Source organism: Camelina sativa, chromosome 5, assembly GCF_000633955.1.
Source record: "Camelina sativa cultivar DH55 chromosome 5, Cs, whole genome shotgun sequence".
Classification (NCBI taxonomy): Eukaryota; Viridiplantae; Streptophyta; class Magnoliopsida; order Brassicales; family Brassicaceae; genus Camelina; species Camelina sativa.
In genome coordinates, this window is record NC_025689.1 from 28925208 (window position 1) to 28945750 (window position 20543).

The 20543-nt window shown below is 36.0% G+C and overlaps 6 protein-coding genes across 8 annotated transcripts; 4 read left to right on the forward strand and 2 right to left on the reverse strand.

Moving 5' to 3' along the window:
- LOC104787780 lies at positions 2114-3847 on the forward strand. 2 transcript variants are annotated; one of them, XM_010513412.1, is made up of 2 exons: positions 2114-2317; positions 2744-3847. In XM_010513412.1, the coding sequence occupies exons 1-2, from the start codon at positions 2200-2202 to the stop codon at positions 3712-3714; spliced, it is 1089 nt and encodes a 362-aa protein (XP_010511714.1). In that variant the 5' UTR covers positions 2114-2199; the 3' UTR covers positions 3715-3847. The 2 variants fall into 2 exon arrangements, with proteins under 2 accessions (XP_010511714.1, XP_010511715.1); XM_010513413.1 differs by having other exon boundaries at positions 2228-2317; positions 2760-3847.
- Positions 3954-4396, forward strand: LOC104787781. The gene has a single exon (XM_010513414.2). It carries the CDS (start codon positions 4177-4179, stop codon positions 4375-4377), a length of 201 nt encoding a protein of 66 aa, XP_010511716.1. The 5' UTR covers positions 3954-4176; the 3' UTR covers positions 4378-4396.
- LOC104787783 (signal recognition particle subunit SRP72) lies at positions 4529-7461 on the reverse strand. The gene is made up of 6 exons (XM_010513416.2): positions 7200-7461; positions 6982-7118; positions 6512-6879; positions 6126-6219; positions 5756-6037; positions 4529-5622 (listed from the first exon to the last, which is right to left on the reverse strand). Exons 1-6 carry the CDS (start codon positions 7348-7350, stop codon positions 4666-4668), a joined length of 1989 nt encoding a protein of 662 aa, XP_010511718.1. The 5' UTR covers positions 7351-7461; the 3' UTR covers positions 4529-4665.
- LOC104787784 (probable thimet oligopeptidase) lies at positions 10218-15087 on the forward strand. Its single transcript, XM_010513417.2, has 20 exons — positions 10218-10501; positions 10610-10734; positions 10837-11000; positions 11100-11190; positions 11611-11790; positions 11907-11987; positions 12173-12253; positions 12339-12431; positions 12507-12587; positions 12663-12825; positions 12966-13086; positions 13169-13241; positions 13383-13490; positions 13610-13707; positions 13794-13839; positions 13992-14088; positions 14319-14392; positions 14482-14586; positions 14661-14741; positions 14825-15087. Exons 1-20 carry the CDS (start codon positions 10342-10344, stop codon positions 14933-14935), a joined length of 2133 nt encoding a protein of 710 aa, XP_010511719.1. The 5' UTR covers positions 10218-10341; the 3' UTR covers positions 14936-15087.
- Positions 15341-17031, forward strand: LOC104787786 (protein HHL1, chloroplastic). Of its 2 annotated transcripts, XM_010513420.2 has the most exons (6): positions 15342-15679; positions 15961-16098; positions 16179-16265; positions 16405-16452; positions 16572-16714; positions 16797-17031. In XM_010513420.2, the coding sequence occupies exons 1-6, from the start codon at positions 15407-15409 to the stop codon at positions 16801-16803; spliced, it is 696 nt and encodes a 231-aa protein (XP_010511722.1). In that variant the 5' UTR covers positions 15342-15406; the 3' UTR covers positions 16804-17031. The 2 variants fall into 2 exon arrangements, with proteins under 2 accessions (XP_010511723.1, XP_010511722.1); XM_010513421.2 differs by lacking the exon at positions 16797-17031 and having other exon boundaries at positions 15341-15679; positions 16572-16718.
- On the reverse strand, positions 17377-19705 carry LOC104787785 (two-component response regulator ARR11). The gene is made up of 5 exons (XM_010513418.2): positions 19469-19705; positions 19239-19391; positions 18748-19140; positions 18525-18601; positions 17377-18447 (listed from the first exon to the last, which is right to left on the reverse strand). Exons 1-5 carry the CDS (start codon positions 19575-19577, stop codon positions 17593-17595), a joined length of 1587 nt encoding a protein of 528 aa, XP_010511720.1. The 5' UTR covers positions 19578-19705; the 3' UTR covers positions 17377-17592.

Sequence of the window (20543 nt, forward strand, 5' to 3'; positions counted from 1 at the left end):
TGCAACTCCCAAACCGGGATTCCGGTTCACGGATGTTACAGGGCTCAAACATATGCGTTATGGGTTTTCAAGCCGGGTCGGACTAGGCCAGCCTGATTGACACCCATAGTTTCAACCAAAACTATTCTCATCTATATATACATTTTTGAAGTACATTTTTGTTTCTACCTTTTTAGTCTAACTTATTTACAATATTAGTTTGCAATATTGATCCTTCAAAAATTGCACAAACAAACAATAATTAAAATGGAAAATAAAAATAGATAATATATTCCCTCAAAAATATTCCGGTTTTTGCTATGAAATCTTCTTGATATGATTTATACGCAAACAAAGAAAACTACATACAGATATCATGATAACAATAATTACTCGATTGAATATGAATAGTATAGAAACTCTTCATTACTCAGCATTGCCATACCGAAACAACCGATTATTGGTATAATTTCCTAAGATAATGAAAACAATTATGACGAGTATATGCAATATAATCTATATTTCCTACAATGGTTGAATACTATTTACCTCCAGCTAATTACTACACTTAAACTCTTATCAATGGCATCTTACTTATTTTCATTCAAGATCTTATATTTTATTCCTTAATTGTAGTATTTTGAAAGATTCTATACTTTCTCAGCAAGATTTCTCCGATTCACTCAATAAAATCTCTAACCAGTTTTTAAACCCTCTATAAATACGGATGCATTCCAACTCTATTCATCACCAAATACCAAATCAACTTTCTTAAGTATATGTTTTTTTCCTAGGTTTTACTAATACTTGCTAATATTATTGAAAACTCATAAACACATGCAAAATCTTCACCCTCATTCAAGAGTAAAGAAGAGGATATTGTTGCGACATCTAATCATTCGTCCATAAGCAAATGAAGTAAAGCAATCATGTACAAGAACAATAACATATTAAAGAAGTGAAGACGAAGGAGGAAAATAAGAAGGGTTGATCTTCTCCTAAGTTGCTATATTGACAATATCTTTGGTTTGTATGGTTGGTTATACTATTTTCCTCTTTTTTTTCCTCTCTATTGCATTGGTATTTAATTTAGGTAGCATTGTTATACATATGTATAGTTTTAACACCAAATTATTTTGTATTTCATAGGTTCATGGATTTGACATGATAAGCATTCTATGAAATCAATATGTAATTGTATAAATTTATATATAAAAAAAGTTATACAAAATAATTGTCTTGTGGTGTGATATGGGTCAATCCCTAGGGTTTTAAAATAATTTATTAAATAATATTTATATTTTTTTGTAGGAATTATCTATGAATTTATATTTACATTCTTTGTTCTCAAAAATCCAACTAAAATTATAAAATCTTAATAATAATGAAACATTCTTCAACTAAAATTATAGAATTTAAATATTAATCCAAAAAAATACAATCCAATTAAAATTACAGAATCTAAATATTAATCAAAATTGACTAAAACAAACACAACAAATACAATATACATTTTTCTTGAAACATTGTGGAAATAAAATCAAAATAATAAACTATAAAAATATGCTAATTTAGTAAAACAATTAACATAATTAAACTTGATAAAAAAACTTATTTTGATTTTTTTTATGCAAAAATGTATTTTGATTTTGGTGAGACAGGTTGGCATTCATCTCATATAGAGAGTTAAGTGGAATTGTTTTTTTTTCTAAAACACTTTTAGATGTGTACGAAGAGATAAATGTGTTATCTCCTCTGTACATATACCACGGGTTAAAACCTTGAAAATACTACAAAAATTATATATTTTGAATATTTATATAAAATACCTGTAAAATTTTATATTTTTAAAATCCAATAAATATTCATAACTATACAATCTAAAAATTAATAAAACAATAATAAAATAATAGATAAATACAATATAAATTTTAAAGTTTTAAAATTAAAAATATTGTCCGGCCGGTTAAATCCTAGTTTGGAATTTAAATTTACATTTTTGAAGTCGCGAAAGTGATTGTGATTGGGCTTTCCCAAATCAGAGATATGGGCCTTCTTAGCCCTTTGTGACCACTTTAGTTGAAGAACCAAAACGACATCGTTACTGAAAACTCCCTAAGACAGTGTTCTTCATCTCTTATCGCTTTTTTTTTTTTAACTGTATCTTGTCGAAAAGAAACTAACCTGTATGGTCTTTTTGAATGTGATTCTTCGTTGTTGATGATGATGAGGCTGGTTCAAGTATCGTCTACTGAGTCCTTCTCTTCTCTTTCCTCTTCCTCGGCTTGGAATGGTGGTGGAGTTCTCTACTTGAAGCGTGGTTCTGGAACTTCTTCTGGTAATATCATCGAACACCTTGTGGGCTCTTTTTTCTTTTTCTACTTTTCGCTTCGTGGGGGTGATTGAATTCCTTTAAGGAGGGATCAATTCCGCTTTATTGGATGAACTCGTGGTGGGTTTTAATGGGCAAAAGTTGAAACGCAAGTCACAGACTCAAACATGCATATAAAAAGTTCGCTGCTTGTCCTGTATCTGGGTTTTAGTTGATTCCCTCTGCAAATTTTGTTCCTTTTTAAAAGTGTTTCCTTGTTTTTGAATCTGTTTGATGCTTTTAAAGCTCAAAAATTGTTTTTTTTTATTCCTGGGTAGTTTTAGGTTTCTAGGTTATCACTGATTTGGAAACGTTCCTGTTTTGATAAGTAAGCCGAGATTGTATATTGTAATCGCTTTGTTTACAAGATGATATCTCTAACTTGTGTATCAGTCTGTGGTTTGTGTAGTGTCTTGAAGCCAAATAAAGTTGCTTTCAACAGCATGATTCTTTCAGCTATGAGGACTTGCTCTATCTCTGGGTTCCACACACTTTGTCCCAAGTCAAGCGGTGGTTCTGTTTCTTGGAAAAAGAGATTTTCTTCCACTGCTTCACCACTCATCACTCAAACCACTTCACCCTTTGTTCATCCCCGTTCGACAGTGATTGTGTCAAGCCTTCTCTCCCCATCTGATATCCCTCAGAAGTCAGAAGAATGGTTTGCTTTACGGAAAGACAAGTTAACCACAAGTACATTCAGTACAGCGCTAGGTTTTTGGAAAGGAACACGGCGTGCTGAGCTCTGGCGTGAAAAGGTATACGACTCAGATTCACGGGTCGTGGAGGAGTCTGCACGGTTTGCTATGAACTGGGGTGTACAAATGGAACCAGCTGCGATAGAGAGGTATAAACGAATAATGGGTTGTGACGTCGGTTCAATGGGATTTGCTATTCACTCCAACGAGCAGTTTCACTGGCTTGGCGCTTCCCCTGATGGGATTCTTGATTGCTTTGGTATTCTAGAAGTGAAATGCCCATATAACAAAGGAAAAACCGAAACTGTGTTGCCGTGGAAAAAAGTGCCTTACTATTACATGCCTCAGCTGCAGGGTCAAATGGAGATAATGGACCGGGAATGGGTCAACTTGTACTGCTGGACACGAAATGGAAGCACGGTCTTCCGTGTGATGAGAGACCGAAGCTATTGGGGAATCATACATGATGTACTAAGGGAGTTCTGGTGGGATAATGTCCTTCCTGCTAGGGAGGCTTTGTTGTTAGGCAAAGATGATGAGGAGGTGAAAAAGTATGAGCCAACATCTACCCATAAGAGAACAGGGCTTGCCATAGCTAAAAGCATAAATTTGGCTGCGGAATCAAAACTAGTATGCAGAGAAATTGCTGATCACGCTGAGTTCTTTTAGATGAATATGTGAATCTCCTCGTATCTTTTGAATTATTAACTGATGATTCATCTTATTAGACCACATTGTTTGTACTTATGAAACTGGTTAAATGATGTAACGCTCTTTTAATCAGATTTCTAGTCTATCTCGAGATCAGCGGTTTTTATGGCCTGTAAATTAATTGGATGTGAACTGTTTTTTTTATTGTAAAAATAGGTGAAGATATTTAGACCAAGGATGGCCGAATTTTTCAGACAGTTAGACCAAGGATGGCCAACCAAGCAGATGCAGATGACCAAAAAACAGAGAGAAAGTAATATAGGAGTTGGTTACCAAAACAGAGAGAGGAAAAACAGATAACTAAACTAGTTAATCCAAGAACAATAAACAAGAAGAATAAACCTGCACAATAAATAATGAAAGATGTGATTCCAAACTAATGGTTATTTGAATCTTTAACATCTGCAAGAAGAGAAGAATATGGATTCGGGGCCATCGTGGGCTGATCAATGGGATTATAACAACCCTGACCCTCTTCCGAGTACGATGCAAGAGGATGAGAGCAAAAAGAAGAACAAGAAGAAGAAGAAGAAGGAAGAGGGTGGAAGCAAAAGCAGTCTTGGGAAGACATTACTTGGGTTCAAATGGATGAAGGAGCTCCGCAAGAAACCTGAAAAGTGATTAGTAAAGAGATGTTTTATTACATTTGATACTTGTTATTCTTTTGTAATTACCATTCTTTCTCTTCTTCATCTCTCTTCAGCTTTAGTGCTTTACTACCAGTAACCGCTTCAACGATCATTAAAAAGCAAAAGAATTCAGGCAATGCAAATGAGAAATTAACCAAAATCTTAAAGGGTCAAGACGATTAAACTTAATCAATCCAAAGAAAAAACAAGGACAAAATGCTAAGTACTCTTGGTTTTTGTTTCCTCAGACAGATGAAACCATCTAAAAAGGTTGTTTCGTTCATCTTCTAGACTTCTTTTTTGAGGCCCTAGAAGAAGAAGATGCAGCTGCATTCGCTTTAGAACTGGCCGCTTGGTTTGACTTTGAAGTTGGAGGAGCTGCTTCTTGTTTATCCTTTGTCACCGCACCCTGCGAGCCACGGATTTGAGCTGCTCGCTTGTCCTTCCTTTTGGGTCTGTAACTTGACCTTTCCCTTCTGGGAAGCCATCTTTCAGGGTCCGGAGGAGGACCTGGGTTTGCCGGATCGAACCCTTTGGGATACTTTGGCTTTCTCTTCCTCTTCCTCTTTGCCTTCTCTTTCTTCACTTCTTCCTGACTCGATGAAGCAGCAGCACCTTCAATGGGTTTTGCACCAGAGGTCTTTTCAAGGTTATCCACATCAACAGCGTTCAAACGAGGCAGAGGCCTAAGCTGTTTCTCGTAAGTTTCTGCTTTTTCGACATTGACACGAGCAAGTGTAGTCACAAGACCAACCAGAGCATCTGTGCTACTATGGTTTTTCACAATCTCCTCGTATAGCCGTGAAGCCTCCTCTTCTTGACCATGCCTGAGCTTGAAGGCAGCAGCCTGCGGCATCAATACGCTAAGCTTATTGCTCTCGGTCATCGAATTCGACCACCATTTAATTGCTGAGTCAAGAACAGCAGCAGCACCATCACTGTCCCCAGCACGCTCTTTGAGGGAGACAATGGTGGCAACAGTTGCAGGCAAATGCTGAATATCAGGTATTTTGGACAGGGACTCTGCTGCTACATGAGGATGACTGGCAGAAGCAGCAATTTGTGCTCTGGCCAAGAGAACCAACTTGGACTTTTCCGGGAATTTTTCGGCACACTGTCCCAGAAGTTCTTCAGCTTTGGCAGCCTTGTTTTCTCTCACCAAAACAGCAGCTTGAAGCAATGTAGGAATGACACTCTCAGGAAACATACCGGGTAGTGCAGCACAAAGCTCTCGTGCCTGAGGTGAAAAGATTTTCGTAACTGGTTAAAAAGATTTTCTTAACTGGTTAAAAAGATTTTTTTAACTGGTTAAACAAAGTATACAAAGAAGAAACGAAAGAGGAATAAGCTAGAATTCAAGTTTAAAGGACCTGATCCATCTTATTTGCATGGAGGAGTAGAAGGACGCGATTGGCATATATAGCCTCCTTATTTTTCAGTGAAAGCTTTGCATCAAGTGCTTGAGAAAGCTGAAAATTTTGAGAGTCTTTTTCTTTCAGCCGATCAAACTTCCTTAAGCCATCAGAAATATCTTTGGAACCTTTCAAGGCAACAAGGTTGTTCACAGCAACAGCAAGTGTAGGTTCATCATCCAGATTACGTTTAATGATGTCTACATAAGAGCTGATCGATTCTTCGGTTTTTCCTAGGAACTGACAAAGAAAAAAAACCTATGTTACAAGGAACTGGAAGATATCTTGACAAGATGTTAAAGAAAAGATAAGCATTATAAAAAAGTACCTGTTGGACATATGCTAGTTGAACAGCAATTGGGGCCAGCTCAATCTCAATATCCTCCTCAGAAAGATCATCAGTGAGGGTCTCCTGACCAATTCTGTCTCAAAGCAACAGTGCATTTATCAGGTATGAGTACATTGTACACAGCATAAAATCAGTAGCCAGATAATCAATCTGCTTAGTGTTGGAAAAAGATACACAGTAAAAAAGGAAATCATGTGTACATCCCTACATACTAGATTGATGTGATTATCAAAAGCAGGGGATGTTCAAGGCAAAACATGATAAAATACTTGGAAGTTAGGTGCAGTGGCCACAACTATTTTACCGAATTAGTGATCCTATTTAGTATAGCTAAACAACAAATGTGCAATCCTAAGATGGGTTACCTTCGGGCAGTGAGCAAAAGTTGTTCTGCATCAGCATAGTTATTGCTTTCAATCAAAGAGCAAGCAGTATTATAAGCCAAGTCATAAGAACTAGTTGGTTTGGTCTTCAAACCCTCCAATGTTTTTTGCACTTGAGAAGCTTTTCCAGCTGAAATCAACCCAGCGACGATATTGACCTCTAAATTGTTGACGTCTAACTCCTCAAGCTGGACCTTGCTCACTTTCTGATACAAATCCAAACAAGCATCTGGTTTCCCCAAACGGTACAAAATTTGTGCCTCGAATAGCAAAGCCTCTGGATCTCCCTGTCGACCTTTTAAACACACTAAAGCCTCATCTAACTTGTTCTGACGGTATAAACAATAACCCTATAAAGAGAAAGAACGAAAATAAAGATAAACCATTAGCTTACAAATCTCAGGGCAATTTCCAGATCAAATGCAGTTAGACTGACGCAAAATTAGTCTAACCTTTTCAAACCCTAGATCGATTTGAAGCTTCTGGAACGAGTTAATAACGGAGAGAGCTACATCGATCTGATCGTCTTTGATTAGAGCCACAACTTTGCATCGGATCGCATCCTCATCGGTAGGTACAATCGACAAAACTGCAGACGAAATCAACGGATTAAAATTTCATCAAATCAAAATCAAACGAGAATTCTACGAGGGAAGAGAACTGTGAAAACCTTGATCAGCGACCTTGACGACTTGTTGAAATTCAGATTGATGGTCATTGGATCCAGTGATATGTTTCTGGATGGAAGAGAAGAGATCTTCGATTGCTGGAGGAGGTTGAGAAGTCGATGTTTTGGGTTTCTCTTTCGATTTCGGAGCCATGGCTGCGTGAAGTTTTCTCAGGGCACGAAACACCGGTGAAGATAACGGGATCCAAGCTTCCAGACTTTTTTTTGTTAAGGGTGCATTGTCGTGATTAACCTATGGGCTTTCTATATGGGCCTTTGAAATATCTCATGATCCAGTTATTCTTATATAGTACTTGAGACTGTTGGAAGGATAATAACTAGAGGTGTCAAACGGGCCGGCCCGCGTCCATCTGGGCCGTCCGCGGCGGGCAGTTTCAATTTTTTGGACCGCGACAGGCCGGCCCACTAAGCCCCGCGGACATAAAAGTTATGTCCAAGTCCGCTCCGCTAAGTCCAGCGGGTTAACGGGCCGGCCCGCGGGCCTAAATAATATATTAATAAAATAAAATAAAATTAATAAATTATAATTTTAAAAATAATTTTAAATAAAATGAATATTTATATTGATTTTTATAGATGTTCTAATTTTTTTATTTTAAATTTATTTGTATTGTCACATAATTTTAAAAAATATATGTTTAAAATAATATAAAAATAGTTATATATCTATATTAAATATTTATTTTTATTTAATATTTGAAGACCGCGGGCCGACCCGCCAACCCGCGGACATAACCCGTTATAACCCGCAATCTGCTTGGGCTAGACCCGCAAGGCCTGCTTTTTATTGGGCCTAATATTTAGTGTCCATGCCCGCCCCGCAGAGATACTATTTGGGCTAGGTCCGCAGGCATGGAGCCCGCTTGACACCTCTAATAATAACAATGATATATAATTTGGATTTGGTTTTTCTTCTGCATATGACAATGTTATGCTTCTAAACATGCTCATAAGTTACATATTTATAAAATGCCAAAATCATTTCGGAAAACTTTTTTTACATACTCATTAACAATAATATGCTTAATTAGTTAATTATCACTAAAGAGATTTTTCTTTACTAAAGATATGGCTCTGATTGGTTACACTAATTAACGTTGTTTGCAAACAAACCACTTCAATGTTCACCAATCAAGACGGCATTTGGAAAGAGCGGTTGAAGATCATGGTTGGTTGGAGAAAGAGTTTGGAAAAAGTGGTTAAAGTTTTATTTTGATGGTTACAAACACCAACTCCAATTACTTGGAAAAACCAATGTTTGGTTTTGTATAAAAGTTTAGACAGTTTTTATTATGTCATTTTACTTATTGTTTTTTTCCATTAAATTATCATATCTAACAAAAAAGAAAAGAATAGTGAATATAGTAGGTATGTGCTTTGTACAAAGCCATTTTCATAATACAAGTTTTCGTCGAGTACAAAAAAACAGTTTCCTTTTGCTCAAGAGTTAGTTTTTATGTCTCACAGTCAATTTTTGAAGTGCATTCATTGAAAGTATTGTTTAAAATCTCCTAAATTTTTTAGTATACATGAAATACTTATATATATATATATATATATATATATATATATATATATATAAATTTGAAGTTTTGTTTGTGATTAAGTCAAGATTGTGATTTCAAAAATAGCATGTACTTTTAAATGGATGATCATGTATGTGATATTTGAATAATTTGGTATGAAATAAACATTTAGAAGTTTGTTAATATCATATATGATATAATAAAGATTTAAAATCATTTAGCATGCTAAGTAGTTTGTAAATATGATGCTTCATTTAACTATATTCATATTATGAACTAGATAAAAAAATTATTACTCCATATTTTTCATTTTCTAACTAAACTATTTTTTAATATTATTTATTATAACTTAAACTATTCAATTGCTATAATGTTACCAATCAAACGCTCTCTTTAACCGTAAAATTTTTTTCATCCGCTATTTTTAACCATTTTCTCTATAACCGCTATAAATTTTTAACCGCCTCATTTAAACGTGGTCACCAATCAGACCCATAAAAGTTTTGTATTCCAAAAAATTAAATTAAACTTTATTTTATTATATAAAAGCTTACTTTTCAAAGTTAATAACTTATGTGAAAGTGATATGTGTAAATCTATTGATAAGATTTTGCTATATGTTAAAAAAAGAATTACATAAATAAATACAGTAAATTAAAAATCCTAAAAAAATCAATTAAAAGTACATATATCAATTAAAAGGAATCATACAGTAAACTACAAATCCTAAAAGTAAAAAGATTATAACCTTTTTTTTGAAAAGAAAGTGAAATAGTAATTTACTAATTTTAAACAGAAAGAATCACAATTACTATTTTCTGAAAAATATATTAAAAGAAAATTATACATTGAAAAAAAAATATTAGTTTAAGATGATAACGAAATTTATTAATCAATTAATGAGATTTTGACACTTGTAAAACAACTTTTCAATTAGATATTTAAAGTTTTCCATTAGATTTTGACATATGCTAACATAAAAGTGAAAATTACAAGTTTTTTAACACAAAATATATTAAAACATATAATTGAAAAGGATGTAATTTTATTAAAACAAAAAAGTTATAAAAAGGAAAAATATTAGTATATGAAGCTTGATGTTCTAAAATTATTAATTAACCTAATCACATGTCAGCCTCATGCATGTGTTAATCATGTTTAAAATATATTTTTTTAATAAATTGTAGTATTTTGGTTATTTATTTTGATTTCTACTTGCAATTCTTTCAATTTTCCTTTTTAATTTGAAATACGTGATGATTTAAAATAAATTTTCATATTATTTATTTGAATTTCTTTTCTTCAGTTAGAAATATGTAAAATCAATACATAAGCTTTTTTATTTTCAATTATTTTCAAAGATTTATTTGTACTCTTAGTAGATTGTGTATTTTAATTTATATTTTATATTTATTTGTACTATTAATCAATAATAGTTTTTTAAGAAAATGAAAATTAAGGAAATAGATTTTTTTTCAGTCTCTCGGTCTCACTTCTTCCTTGGGTCGGTCCATCAGCGAGCGAGAGGCTTTTCCCTCCCAGTCGCTCTTTTTATTTTGTTCCTTTATTCCCTTTCTCGAGAAAACAGCAGAGGTAAAATGACGGAAAACGAAGGAAACGACAAGAAAATGGAAGGATCTAATCCTAAGAAGAAGCTAAACCTTGTAACCTTCACCGGAGCCGCCGGTCTTCTAGGACTCGCCGTCAGTCTCGCCGTCTTCGCTTTCAATTCCCACAAGCAAAAAACGAAGAAGAAAGGCACTCTCTCTCACTCTCACTCTCTCACTCTCTCACTCTCGTTCTTCCTTTCCGATTCCGCGTTTCACGAATTCGAATTTCACAATGCTTACCTTTATCAATTGTTAGGTCTTCCTGGTTGTGATAATGTTTGCGTTAACCTATCCGCGAAGGAGATTCTCGAGTTAGCTGACGAAATTATTCACAAGTCCTCGCGAGTTCATGATTCTGTTGCTTTGGTTGCTTTAGATAAGGTTTTTTTGAACAATTACTGGATTAAGAAGTTTGGGGGAAACGCTTGATTGATTTGGATTTTTTTTTTATTTTTTCTGACTTGATTCAAATGCTTCTTGTAGCTCTCTTATGAGAATGTTGTATTGCCATTGGCGGAATTGGAAGCTAGACAACTCTCGCTTATACAATGTTGTGTGTTTCCTAAGATGTTATCGCCTCACGATAGTGTTCGTAAAGCTAGTGCTGAAGCTGAGCAGAGAATCGACGCTCATATTCTTTCCTGCAGGTGAAATTGGATTCTCATGAAGCATGACATGTTGTTTTTTTTTTTTTTTGAAATTTCTGATTCACTTTATGTGAAATTGAAGTTCATTTCTTTGTGCAGAAAACGTGAAGATGTTTACCGGATTATCAAAATTTATGCTGCAAAGGGAGAATCAATAGCGCCGGAAGCTAAATGCTACCTAGAGTGTCTGGTAAGGAAAATTGAATCATGTGCTCCTCTTATATATTGCTCTCAAGGTTTTCACTGTCTCAGACATTACTACTATATCACGTTTCTTCTGCTAATGCAATGTAATGCCTTAGCCAAACACATTCTAACAACTGAGATTATTTAGTTCATCTGTGTTCCTTATCATAGTCGTTATCATTTCTAATTTCTTGGTCCATGAATTTGTACTATTGATATTTAAGGTATTCTTATCCTCATGGACTATCATATAGCACTCTTTAAGAGTTGGACCAAAGAATTTTGCATTCATGAGCTTCATTCAGTTGGAATAATGAGCTTCCTTTTCATAGCACATTTTCAGGAGTTGCTTGCAGTCTTCTTTTCACTTTACTAAGCTGTTTGAATTGAACCAAAATATTGATTTCTGTTTTATCAGTGACAGGTTAGAGACTTTGAGGACAATGGTCTGAACCTTACTGCAGTAAAAAGACAGGAAGTTGAGCGACTAACAAATGAAATTGATGAGCTTAGCTTGCGATACATTCAGAATTTAAATGAAGATAGTTCTTGTCTCTTTTTTACTGAGGATGAGCTCGCTGGTTTGCCTCTAGAATTTCTTCAGGTGTTTATTTCAAATTTTATTTGCTTACTCTTGTCACATATGCAAATTTGTTGTATTGTCTTTTTCGGACATGGCTTTTTCTGAACAATTTCTCATTTCTGCACTTTCTCCTGCAGAGTTTGGAAAAAACTCAAAGTAAAGAATTTAAGCTCACCTTGGAAAGTTGTCACGTCGCAGCTATTCTAGAGTTGTGCAAGGTAAGAGTTTCCATGGTTCTTGTTGATTGACATGCGACAGAAAAGGTGGCAGTTACTTGCCAATTTTTAATACTGGCTTTTTTTTTTAATAACCAGGAATCATTTCAACATCACTCTCTATGTCTAGGCCAATGCATTAGAATCTGTCTTTGAAATAGTTTTGGCTCTTGTTTTAAACTTTGCAGATAGCCAAGACAAGGAAGACGGTGGCTATGGCATATGGAAAGAGATGTGGAGATGCCAATATTCCAGTGTTACAAAGATTGGTACTTGTGTCTATTCTAGAAACCCTTGACAGAATCCTGCAGCACATTTTAATCAGTTCACTTTTTACTATTCTCGTCTTTGTAGGTTCAGTCACGCCATAGATTAGCTCGCGTCCTTGGTTATGCACACTTCGCAGATTATGCTCTTGATCGCAGAATGTCAAAGACATCAATGACGGTTTGTGAAGAACCCTTAAGTGATTAGTTTAGCATTCTTCATTACTTGTTTGTACTGACGCCCTTATTGTTCCAGGTGATCAGGTTTCTGGAGGACATCTCGTCCAGTTTAACTGACTTGGCTATTAGAGAGTTTTCCATTTTGAAAGACTTGAAGGTAACATAATGTCGGTATTATATAATAATAGGTGATTCCTTTCTCACTACTTACTTACTGGGTTTTTTATATCAGAGTAAAGAAGAAGGGGAGATTCCATTTGGCGTAGAAGATCTATTATATTACATAAAGAGGGTAGAGGAATTGCAGTTTGATCTTGATTTTGGAGATATCCGGCAATATTTTCCTGTCAGTTTGGTCCTATCCGGGATCTTTAAAATATGTCAAGACCTTTTTGGTGAGTTTACGCCTGTACTCTAAAATCTTTTGGGGTCTTAATAAATTTCTGCTTTGCTTATGTGGCTTGAGAATACTTAATGTCCATTTATTTCATCCTCGTCATAGCTTGCTGACCACCTTTATGATTTCGCCATGCAGGGATAAAAATTGAGGAGGTTACAGAAGTTGATGTCTGGTATCATGATGTTCGAGCTTTTGCCGTCTTTGACTCCGGATCTGGAAAGCTTTTGGGATATTTCTATCTTGACATGTTTACAAGGTCCATTAGCGACCTTCATCATCCTCTTTACTTTTAGAACCTCCGTTTCATTTTGAGTTGAGAGAATAATTTTGTTCCACAGGGAAGGAAAATGTAATCACAGCTGTGTGGTGGCTCTTCAGAATAACGCATTGTTCTCCAACGGTGCATGTCAGGTGACAATCCTACATCTATGTCGGACCTTTATGTGGAAGTTTCATGCAACTCAAAATATAAATCGATACTGTGATCTCATGCGGATGTATTTTGATGTTTTAGTATTCGTATTTTGGTATTTATTTTGCTTCTGTCTCCAGATTCCTGTGGCGTTGCTTATTGCACAGTTTGCCAAGGATGGCAGTGGTGAAGCTGTGCCATTGGGATTCTCTGAGGTGGTTAATCTTTTTCATGAGTTTGGCCATGTGGTACGTGAATGAAACTGGTTAGCTGGAACAGCAGAATAAATTCTGTTGGTATCTTTTGTATATATCTGAGGATGTTATGACTTATGAGCTGATATTCCTTGCTAACCATTGGTAAATAGGTCCAACATATCTGCAATCGTGCTTCATTTGCTAGATTCTCGGGCCTACGTGTTGACCCTGACTTTCGGGAGATCCCTTCTCAGTTATTGGAAAACTGGCAAGTAAACTGATGTTTTTTTCTTAAAAGTCTTTCTGTATCAACACCAAATCCTTATTGGCGGAATATAACTCTGGTATCTCTAGGTGTTACGAGAGTTTCACGTTGAAGTTAATATCAGGTTATCGTCAGGTGAGTGCTTCTCACGACTAAATTATTGACAATTGTTCTTTTGGTAGACTAGTCGTAATAATTTGTATAAACCTCGGATTTATTTCCCTTCTAGACTGTGACTGGCAGTCTGCAAAACACTGACTGCTTTATTTAATCCGTTGGACCTGCAGGATATCACCAAGCCACTTGTGGATGAAGTCTGCAAAACACTCAAACGTTGGAGATATTCTTTCTCTGCACTAAAGTCGCTTCAGGAGATATTATACTGTGAGACATCTCTGCACATGTTTTAATTAACTTGTAATGATGTTTATATGTATACCTTTTCATTTTGACTTTATCGTAGTTTATTCACTGAAATATCAATTCCTCACAATCGTTAGGACATATGGTTTGTTAGTAAGACGAGTAGATTGTATGATTCTTATTATGCTTTAGAGGAAGCAGAATTTAACTGGTAAAATGTGGTATTGACTAATAAAAATATGGATGATCAGGTCAATTTGATCAAATAATATATTCGGACGACAATGCTGACTTACTGCAGCTAATCAGGAGTCTTCATCCAAAGGTAAAAGCAGAAACTGTCAAAGCAATCTTGTATTTCTAAGGCGAATAAATTGTCTTATACTACTAGTTTCTCTCTCTATATATGTATAGGTAATGATAGGGCTACCAGCGGTGGAAGGAACCAACCCTGCTTCATGCTTCCCACGTGCTGTAATTGGCTCTGAAGCAACATGCTACAGTCGTTTATGGAGTGAGGTATGATTGATTTTGCACCGTGGTGATTCGCGTATTGCATGATTTTTGTCTGAGAATCCGTTTTCTTTCCACAGGTGTATGCTGCTGATATATTTGCATCAAAATTTGGGGATGGGCATCCGAATCTGTATGCCGGCTTGCAGTTCCGAGACAAAGTGAGAAGCTTATTAGTTGTTTTTCCTTTCATTTAATAGTGTGAGTGTAAAGGACTAACAAGTAACAACTACTCTCGTATTAGGTGTTGGCCCCAGGAGGAGGCAAAGAACCAATGGAACTTCTCACCAGTTTTCTTGGAAGAGAACCATCAACGCAAGCTTTCATCGATAGCCGGACAAACTATAGTTTGTAGTATCTTGCACCTAACATTAGGATCTTCCAATGAATCTGTTGGCTGGTGAAAGTAAACATTTCTTTTTGTTTGTTAGAGACATCGTTTATTGATGTTTGTTAATGAGTTGAGAGGACCGATTTAGATGGAAATTGGAATCATTCATTCTTATCTGTGCATCTTCCCCATCCCAATCTCAAATTACCAAACAGAAAAGTAACTATATGCTACTATAGTGATAATGATTGAGACTTTTCTTCTCTTATTAAGACAAAAGTATAGGATTGTCTTTTTTTGGTTTAATTTCAAACATTCAGAAGAAAGAGTTTCAGATTATGTTTAGAAGACCGGTTCTGGTTCGGTTTAAAAACCGGGTAGGACACGTGGCAGGTCCAAGTAGATAAGGTACGAATCCACGAAATCATCATCCCCAAAAAGAACTCTCGTTTACGAACACGAAACACTTTAGTGAGTTGAATCTTCTGGTGCGTAATGGAAGTGAGTATGTCTCTTAACGCGTTAACTCGGCTTCCCCTGAAGAACACGGGAAGATTCGAAGAGGGTGGACTAGCAAGACACTCGCTGTTTAGCTCAAGAACGGCATGCCGAGAGACGGCTGTGCAGCAGCGGCGGATGGTTTTTGTGGTGGAGGCTAAGGGAAAGAAAGGTATGGCGGCTCGTCAGTATCAACGTACTCCTCCTCCTATGCCTAAGATTGAAGAGGATGGAAACCCAAGATTTGTTATCTTCATTCGTATGGCTAATGTTCGTCTTTTTTCCCCCACTCTTTCTTGATTAGCTTATCCTTAGGAGTTCTGTTTGCAAAGTTATTTACTTTTTTACAATTTGATACTCCTAGACCAATGATTAGATTGCAATTGTTTAGCTTGATTGGTTCTGTTTTCAAAGTTATGTACTTTCTTTCAGTTTGATTCCTTTAGACCAATTATCAGATTGCAGTTGTGTTTCTAGTTTCATTTATTCGAGTTTTATTTTTCAGCATTTTAGTTCTTGTTTGTAAAAAGTGTTTCTTGTGATGTGAACAGGTGTATCTTTGGTATCCTCTTAGTATAATCGCTGGTGGTACCACTGCCAAGATCATGGTTGCTGCAAAAGATAACCTCTTGGGGAAGTATATCTACAAAGACACCATTGCAAGAAACATTGCCGCTGTTATTTACAGAGTAAATGAACACAGCTTGCTTATTATTACAATATGTGCCTCTTTAGATGTGATTTCTGACTGTTTTCATCTTCAACACAGGATGAGAAAGAAATACAAAAGACAGCAATAAAGCAGCACCGTGTCTTGCGTTCAGCCACAGACTTTCGATATGGTTACAAACTTGTTGTAATGCTCTCAAAACCTTTTGTCTTCACTTATTTGGAAGCCTCTGCTTCTTTTTGTTTATGGAGGACAGATTCTGTGAGGTCATAAGGAAAGTTTTGTGGTTTCTTTTTCACTTATTATGGCCTTATCATGCATTCAGGAAAACGGAAACATGAGAGCTGCACTCAGTACCTCAGATGTTATCGAGGTGAGCTATATGCTTAACTATTTTGAGATCAGCTCTCAAACTCCCTACAGTGACACCAAAAGGGTGCTGTTATATATGTTTTCTCTGAAACATTTGTGTTTTCTCCTGAACAATAACAGCTCCCAACCCAGGACCAGCTTAAAACAGTGTTCGACAAAGTTAAAGACTATTTTGGGGATGCAAAAGAGTCATTCGGAAAATTATCATCGCTGAATCCTGGGACAGACGAAAAAACTGAAGAAACCCCCGATGAGAAAGCCAAGTAAGTGCCTGATGTTTCTTCTTTTCATTTTCAATAGATTTTTGGTGTTTTTTCACCAAAATGATATGAAATCATTTTACAGGGTCTGAGGCTGAACAATTGACACTTGGTTGGTTGATTTTGATGTCTCAACCGTCTTGGTAATTGGTATGAGCTGCAGAAGGTCATTAGATACGACGAGATAACCGCTATGTTGTGCACATTTTCTTTATACATCTCTCACAGAAACAGCTTCTGTTAAATCTCTTGTAACATATAACTTATTTGTGTATTGTAGATTTGTTGAAAGAAAGAGCCATTGGTTACAACTTCCCATATGAACTTTTCTTTAAAATTGATCAAATAATAGTAGTCATAAATCATAATACCTTAACCAGAACTGTGTATAAGGCATTCAAAAGCTTTGTGAAGGCAGCAATGAGGGAGAGCAGAGACCATTTGCAGAGATAAAGTACAACCTCCCTGATCGCTCCAGTAGGTAAAAAGGTTTAGTTCAGTGCAATATTGACGACATCCGGTTGTGTGAACATTGCAATATGATGTGTGTGTAGCTTCATATTAGTTTGTTATAAATGAATTAGAGCTCAGTCAGGTAACCAATCGATTCTCAAGATATGACAGGCCAAGTATTTTCCTTCCAGGTGAAAGGGAAACCAATGTGATAGTGAAGATCTAAATGACGGTATGAAACATGTGGTCTTATCATTGTCATCAACCTGTGTGATGTAATTAGCCTATGACATGGATTATTGTACAACGCATTCGAGTATTCGACCATGGAAAAGGTTCTTCGGAAAGCAAGATTATTTTCAGGTATACCCACAAAATCTTTCTGCATTACACCAACCAATATACGAAAAGAAGATATTGGAACAAGGTTAAGATATGAATAAACCTTGGTCTACCATGAAGGAATACTCGTCAGGGTCAGGCAGCCGCTCGTTTCCATACCAAAGGTGGGGTGGGAGCTCAGATAGGAATGATGGGCTACTACTGTAATCTTGAAACTGGAGTCCTGTGTTTGCAAGAAAACGCTCGCCTTGAAGCCAACTTAAGTCTAAGTCAGTGTCTAAAGAAGCAGAATGATTTGATTCTGGAAGTTCACAGTTCAAGCTTCTCAGAATCGCCTCTGTGTTGTTGGTTACATTTGAGCTAAACTCCTGCAGCTTCATGGAAGATAAGGCAGAGGGATCCAAATCTTGAATGGTTACAGTAGGGATCTTGTCTTGAGGCATGAGAAACTCATCTGCAGTCACACCACTGCCTCCTACCGGTGTCTCATAAGGAGGCTTCATCTCCTCTTCCATGAGAGCCGGTGCAGAATTTGTAACATAAGAACTCTGACTTGGCAATGGTTGTTGCTGGAGGAAGCTATTCTCATATAGAACCGGCTTCGATTCAAGTACCTCTGGAACATCATTCCAGGAAAGCAGAGAGTCAAAGGCAGAGGAGGATATGGGAGGATCAAATCCTATACGAGTCTTTTTTGTTTTTGGAGGCATGATCACATCAGTGTTGGGGTCAGACAGAGACGCTGAAGCAAGTGGCTTTGGATCAGTCTCTGTTGCTTTTTGAAAGATTCCCTCAGAGAACACAAAGCTGCTCTTCCCAGGGCTTTGGTGGCCTGAATTCAGTTCGGCATCTTTTGTAGATGAATCTATACTCTTCACGCCACCAGAATAACACTTGAGCTCCTTCTCTTTCTCCAATCTGCTGAGGTAAAGTCTGTATTTCTACAAAAACAGAACAAACAAAGTTGACGAAAAGCTTAATCTAACACTTGTATTTGAAGACAAGGTAAAGTTAATACCTGAAGGTGGCTTGCAACATTTTCCCTAGTGAGCCATGGAACATTCATGAGATCCAATATCTTCTTGGGACCAGCTTCTGCCAAACAAGAGAGACCGGAAAAAATTCACGGCTCTATGAAGACATGATAATAAAGAAAGAGAGAGAGAGAGAGAGAGAGAGAGAGAGAGAGAGAGAGAGAGGCAAAGGGGAAGAAGAAACTATAAAGTCGCCAACGTACTTACTGTGATCGCATCCGATTTGGTTAACAGCGTTAACAAACTTCTGGTGAAGCTCAAAAGACCAAACAACTCTAGCTTTCTTGGAAGAAGAAGATGAGGGGTCGCTCTCATCTTGAAGAAGAAGCTTCTTGTCAAAGTCAAAGTCTTTTCTCTTTTTACAAAAAGAAACATCTTCACCTCCTCCAAGAAAATGTGCTTCATCGTATCGAGTGATCCAATCAGCTCCTCCTTCATAACCACAGCCTTCGATGTCTCTCACTTCCTGAAGCTTCTTTCGCAAAACATGTTGCCATATGATCTTCAGTTCCTTCATTCTTATAGGCTTCAACAAGTAATCACACGCTCCATGCTGCACACCTTTCATAACTCTGCTCGTCTCTCCATCCACCGACATCACTATAACAACGCAAACAACACCAAATAAAAATATCAATAAACCTTTTTATTCATTTATTTAACACAAGAAGTCAAAGATCTTTCTTATTAAATCTCACTTATGACGGGGAGGTCCAATTCAAGACCAACGTGTTCAAGAAGCTTGAAACCATCCATGTCAGGCATGTTCACATCGCTGATCACGATATCATATCCGTCTTTACGCTCCCTTAGCAACCTCAGAGCCTCTCTAGCTAACCCACAAGTTGTGACTGCAACGTTACAAGGAGATAAAATCTCAGATAATTAAAATCCAACAGTTGTGGAATACATAAGAAAGAAAGGAAACCTTCGTAAGAGCACTTCTTGAGCATTTTCTCAAGAATCTTGAGCCAAGTTGGGTCATCGTCCACAACAAGAACCCTGAGACCGACGGGAGAGAAGCCGCCTTTCTCCATGTTCGCCGGCAAAAACAAGAAAGAGAGGGAGAGAGAGAGAAACAGAGAGAAGGAGAGAGGAGAAAGTTGTGAGTGTTCCTTTTTTGGAAAGGTGAGTGGGGGTTTTTGTTTTGCGATGAAACTACAAAGTCCGAATATTTCGGCGTTGTTTAGATAACGGTCACCGTGGCGTACGTTAGCTTATCTTCGTCACAGGGGTTTCCAATTTTTTCTCTGTTTTTATTTAATAAATTGTTTTCTTTTTAAATTTGAGTATTACACTAAAACCTCTATAAATTAATAATGTTGAGACTACATAAATTTATTAGTTTATAGAGATTTTATTTTATCGATAAATTAATAATTGTTAATTTATAGAGAGATTGTCCATATTTAATAATTTTTTAAAAAAATCAAAATTAAATTTAATTGTTATAAATAAGATATTTATATAATCAATTATAAGGAAAATAACAATTCTCATGTTTTGATGAGAAAACTAAAAGTTTTTGATATAGTAAAAATATTAGAAATGAAGTCTAACAAAAATTAATGTTCATATATATACATATATCTTGATAATTTTATATAATTATTAATTTATACTATTGTTGGGACCATATATTTATAAAGAATTTTCAAGAAATTTATTATTTTATTATATTATAAAATTATATCCAAAATTACACTGGTCCAATTTGAGAGCGGAAAAATTTATTAATTTACATAGAATATTAATTTACCGAGTATTAATTTATAGATGTTTAACTGTACATTATTTATTTATAACTAATTTGTGCATAAACTTTTGAATAAAGAAATTTAGTTCGGTCTAACTTCACTGGAAAAAATAAAAAGTTGTTGAAGTTGTTTCTCTCTCTCTAGAATAAGTTGACGTCTTTTGCTCTATATTCTTCCAATAATTTAGCTCTTTAGATTGCTCTTAATTAAGATATTGCCATGATAATGTTATGGATTATATCCTCT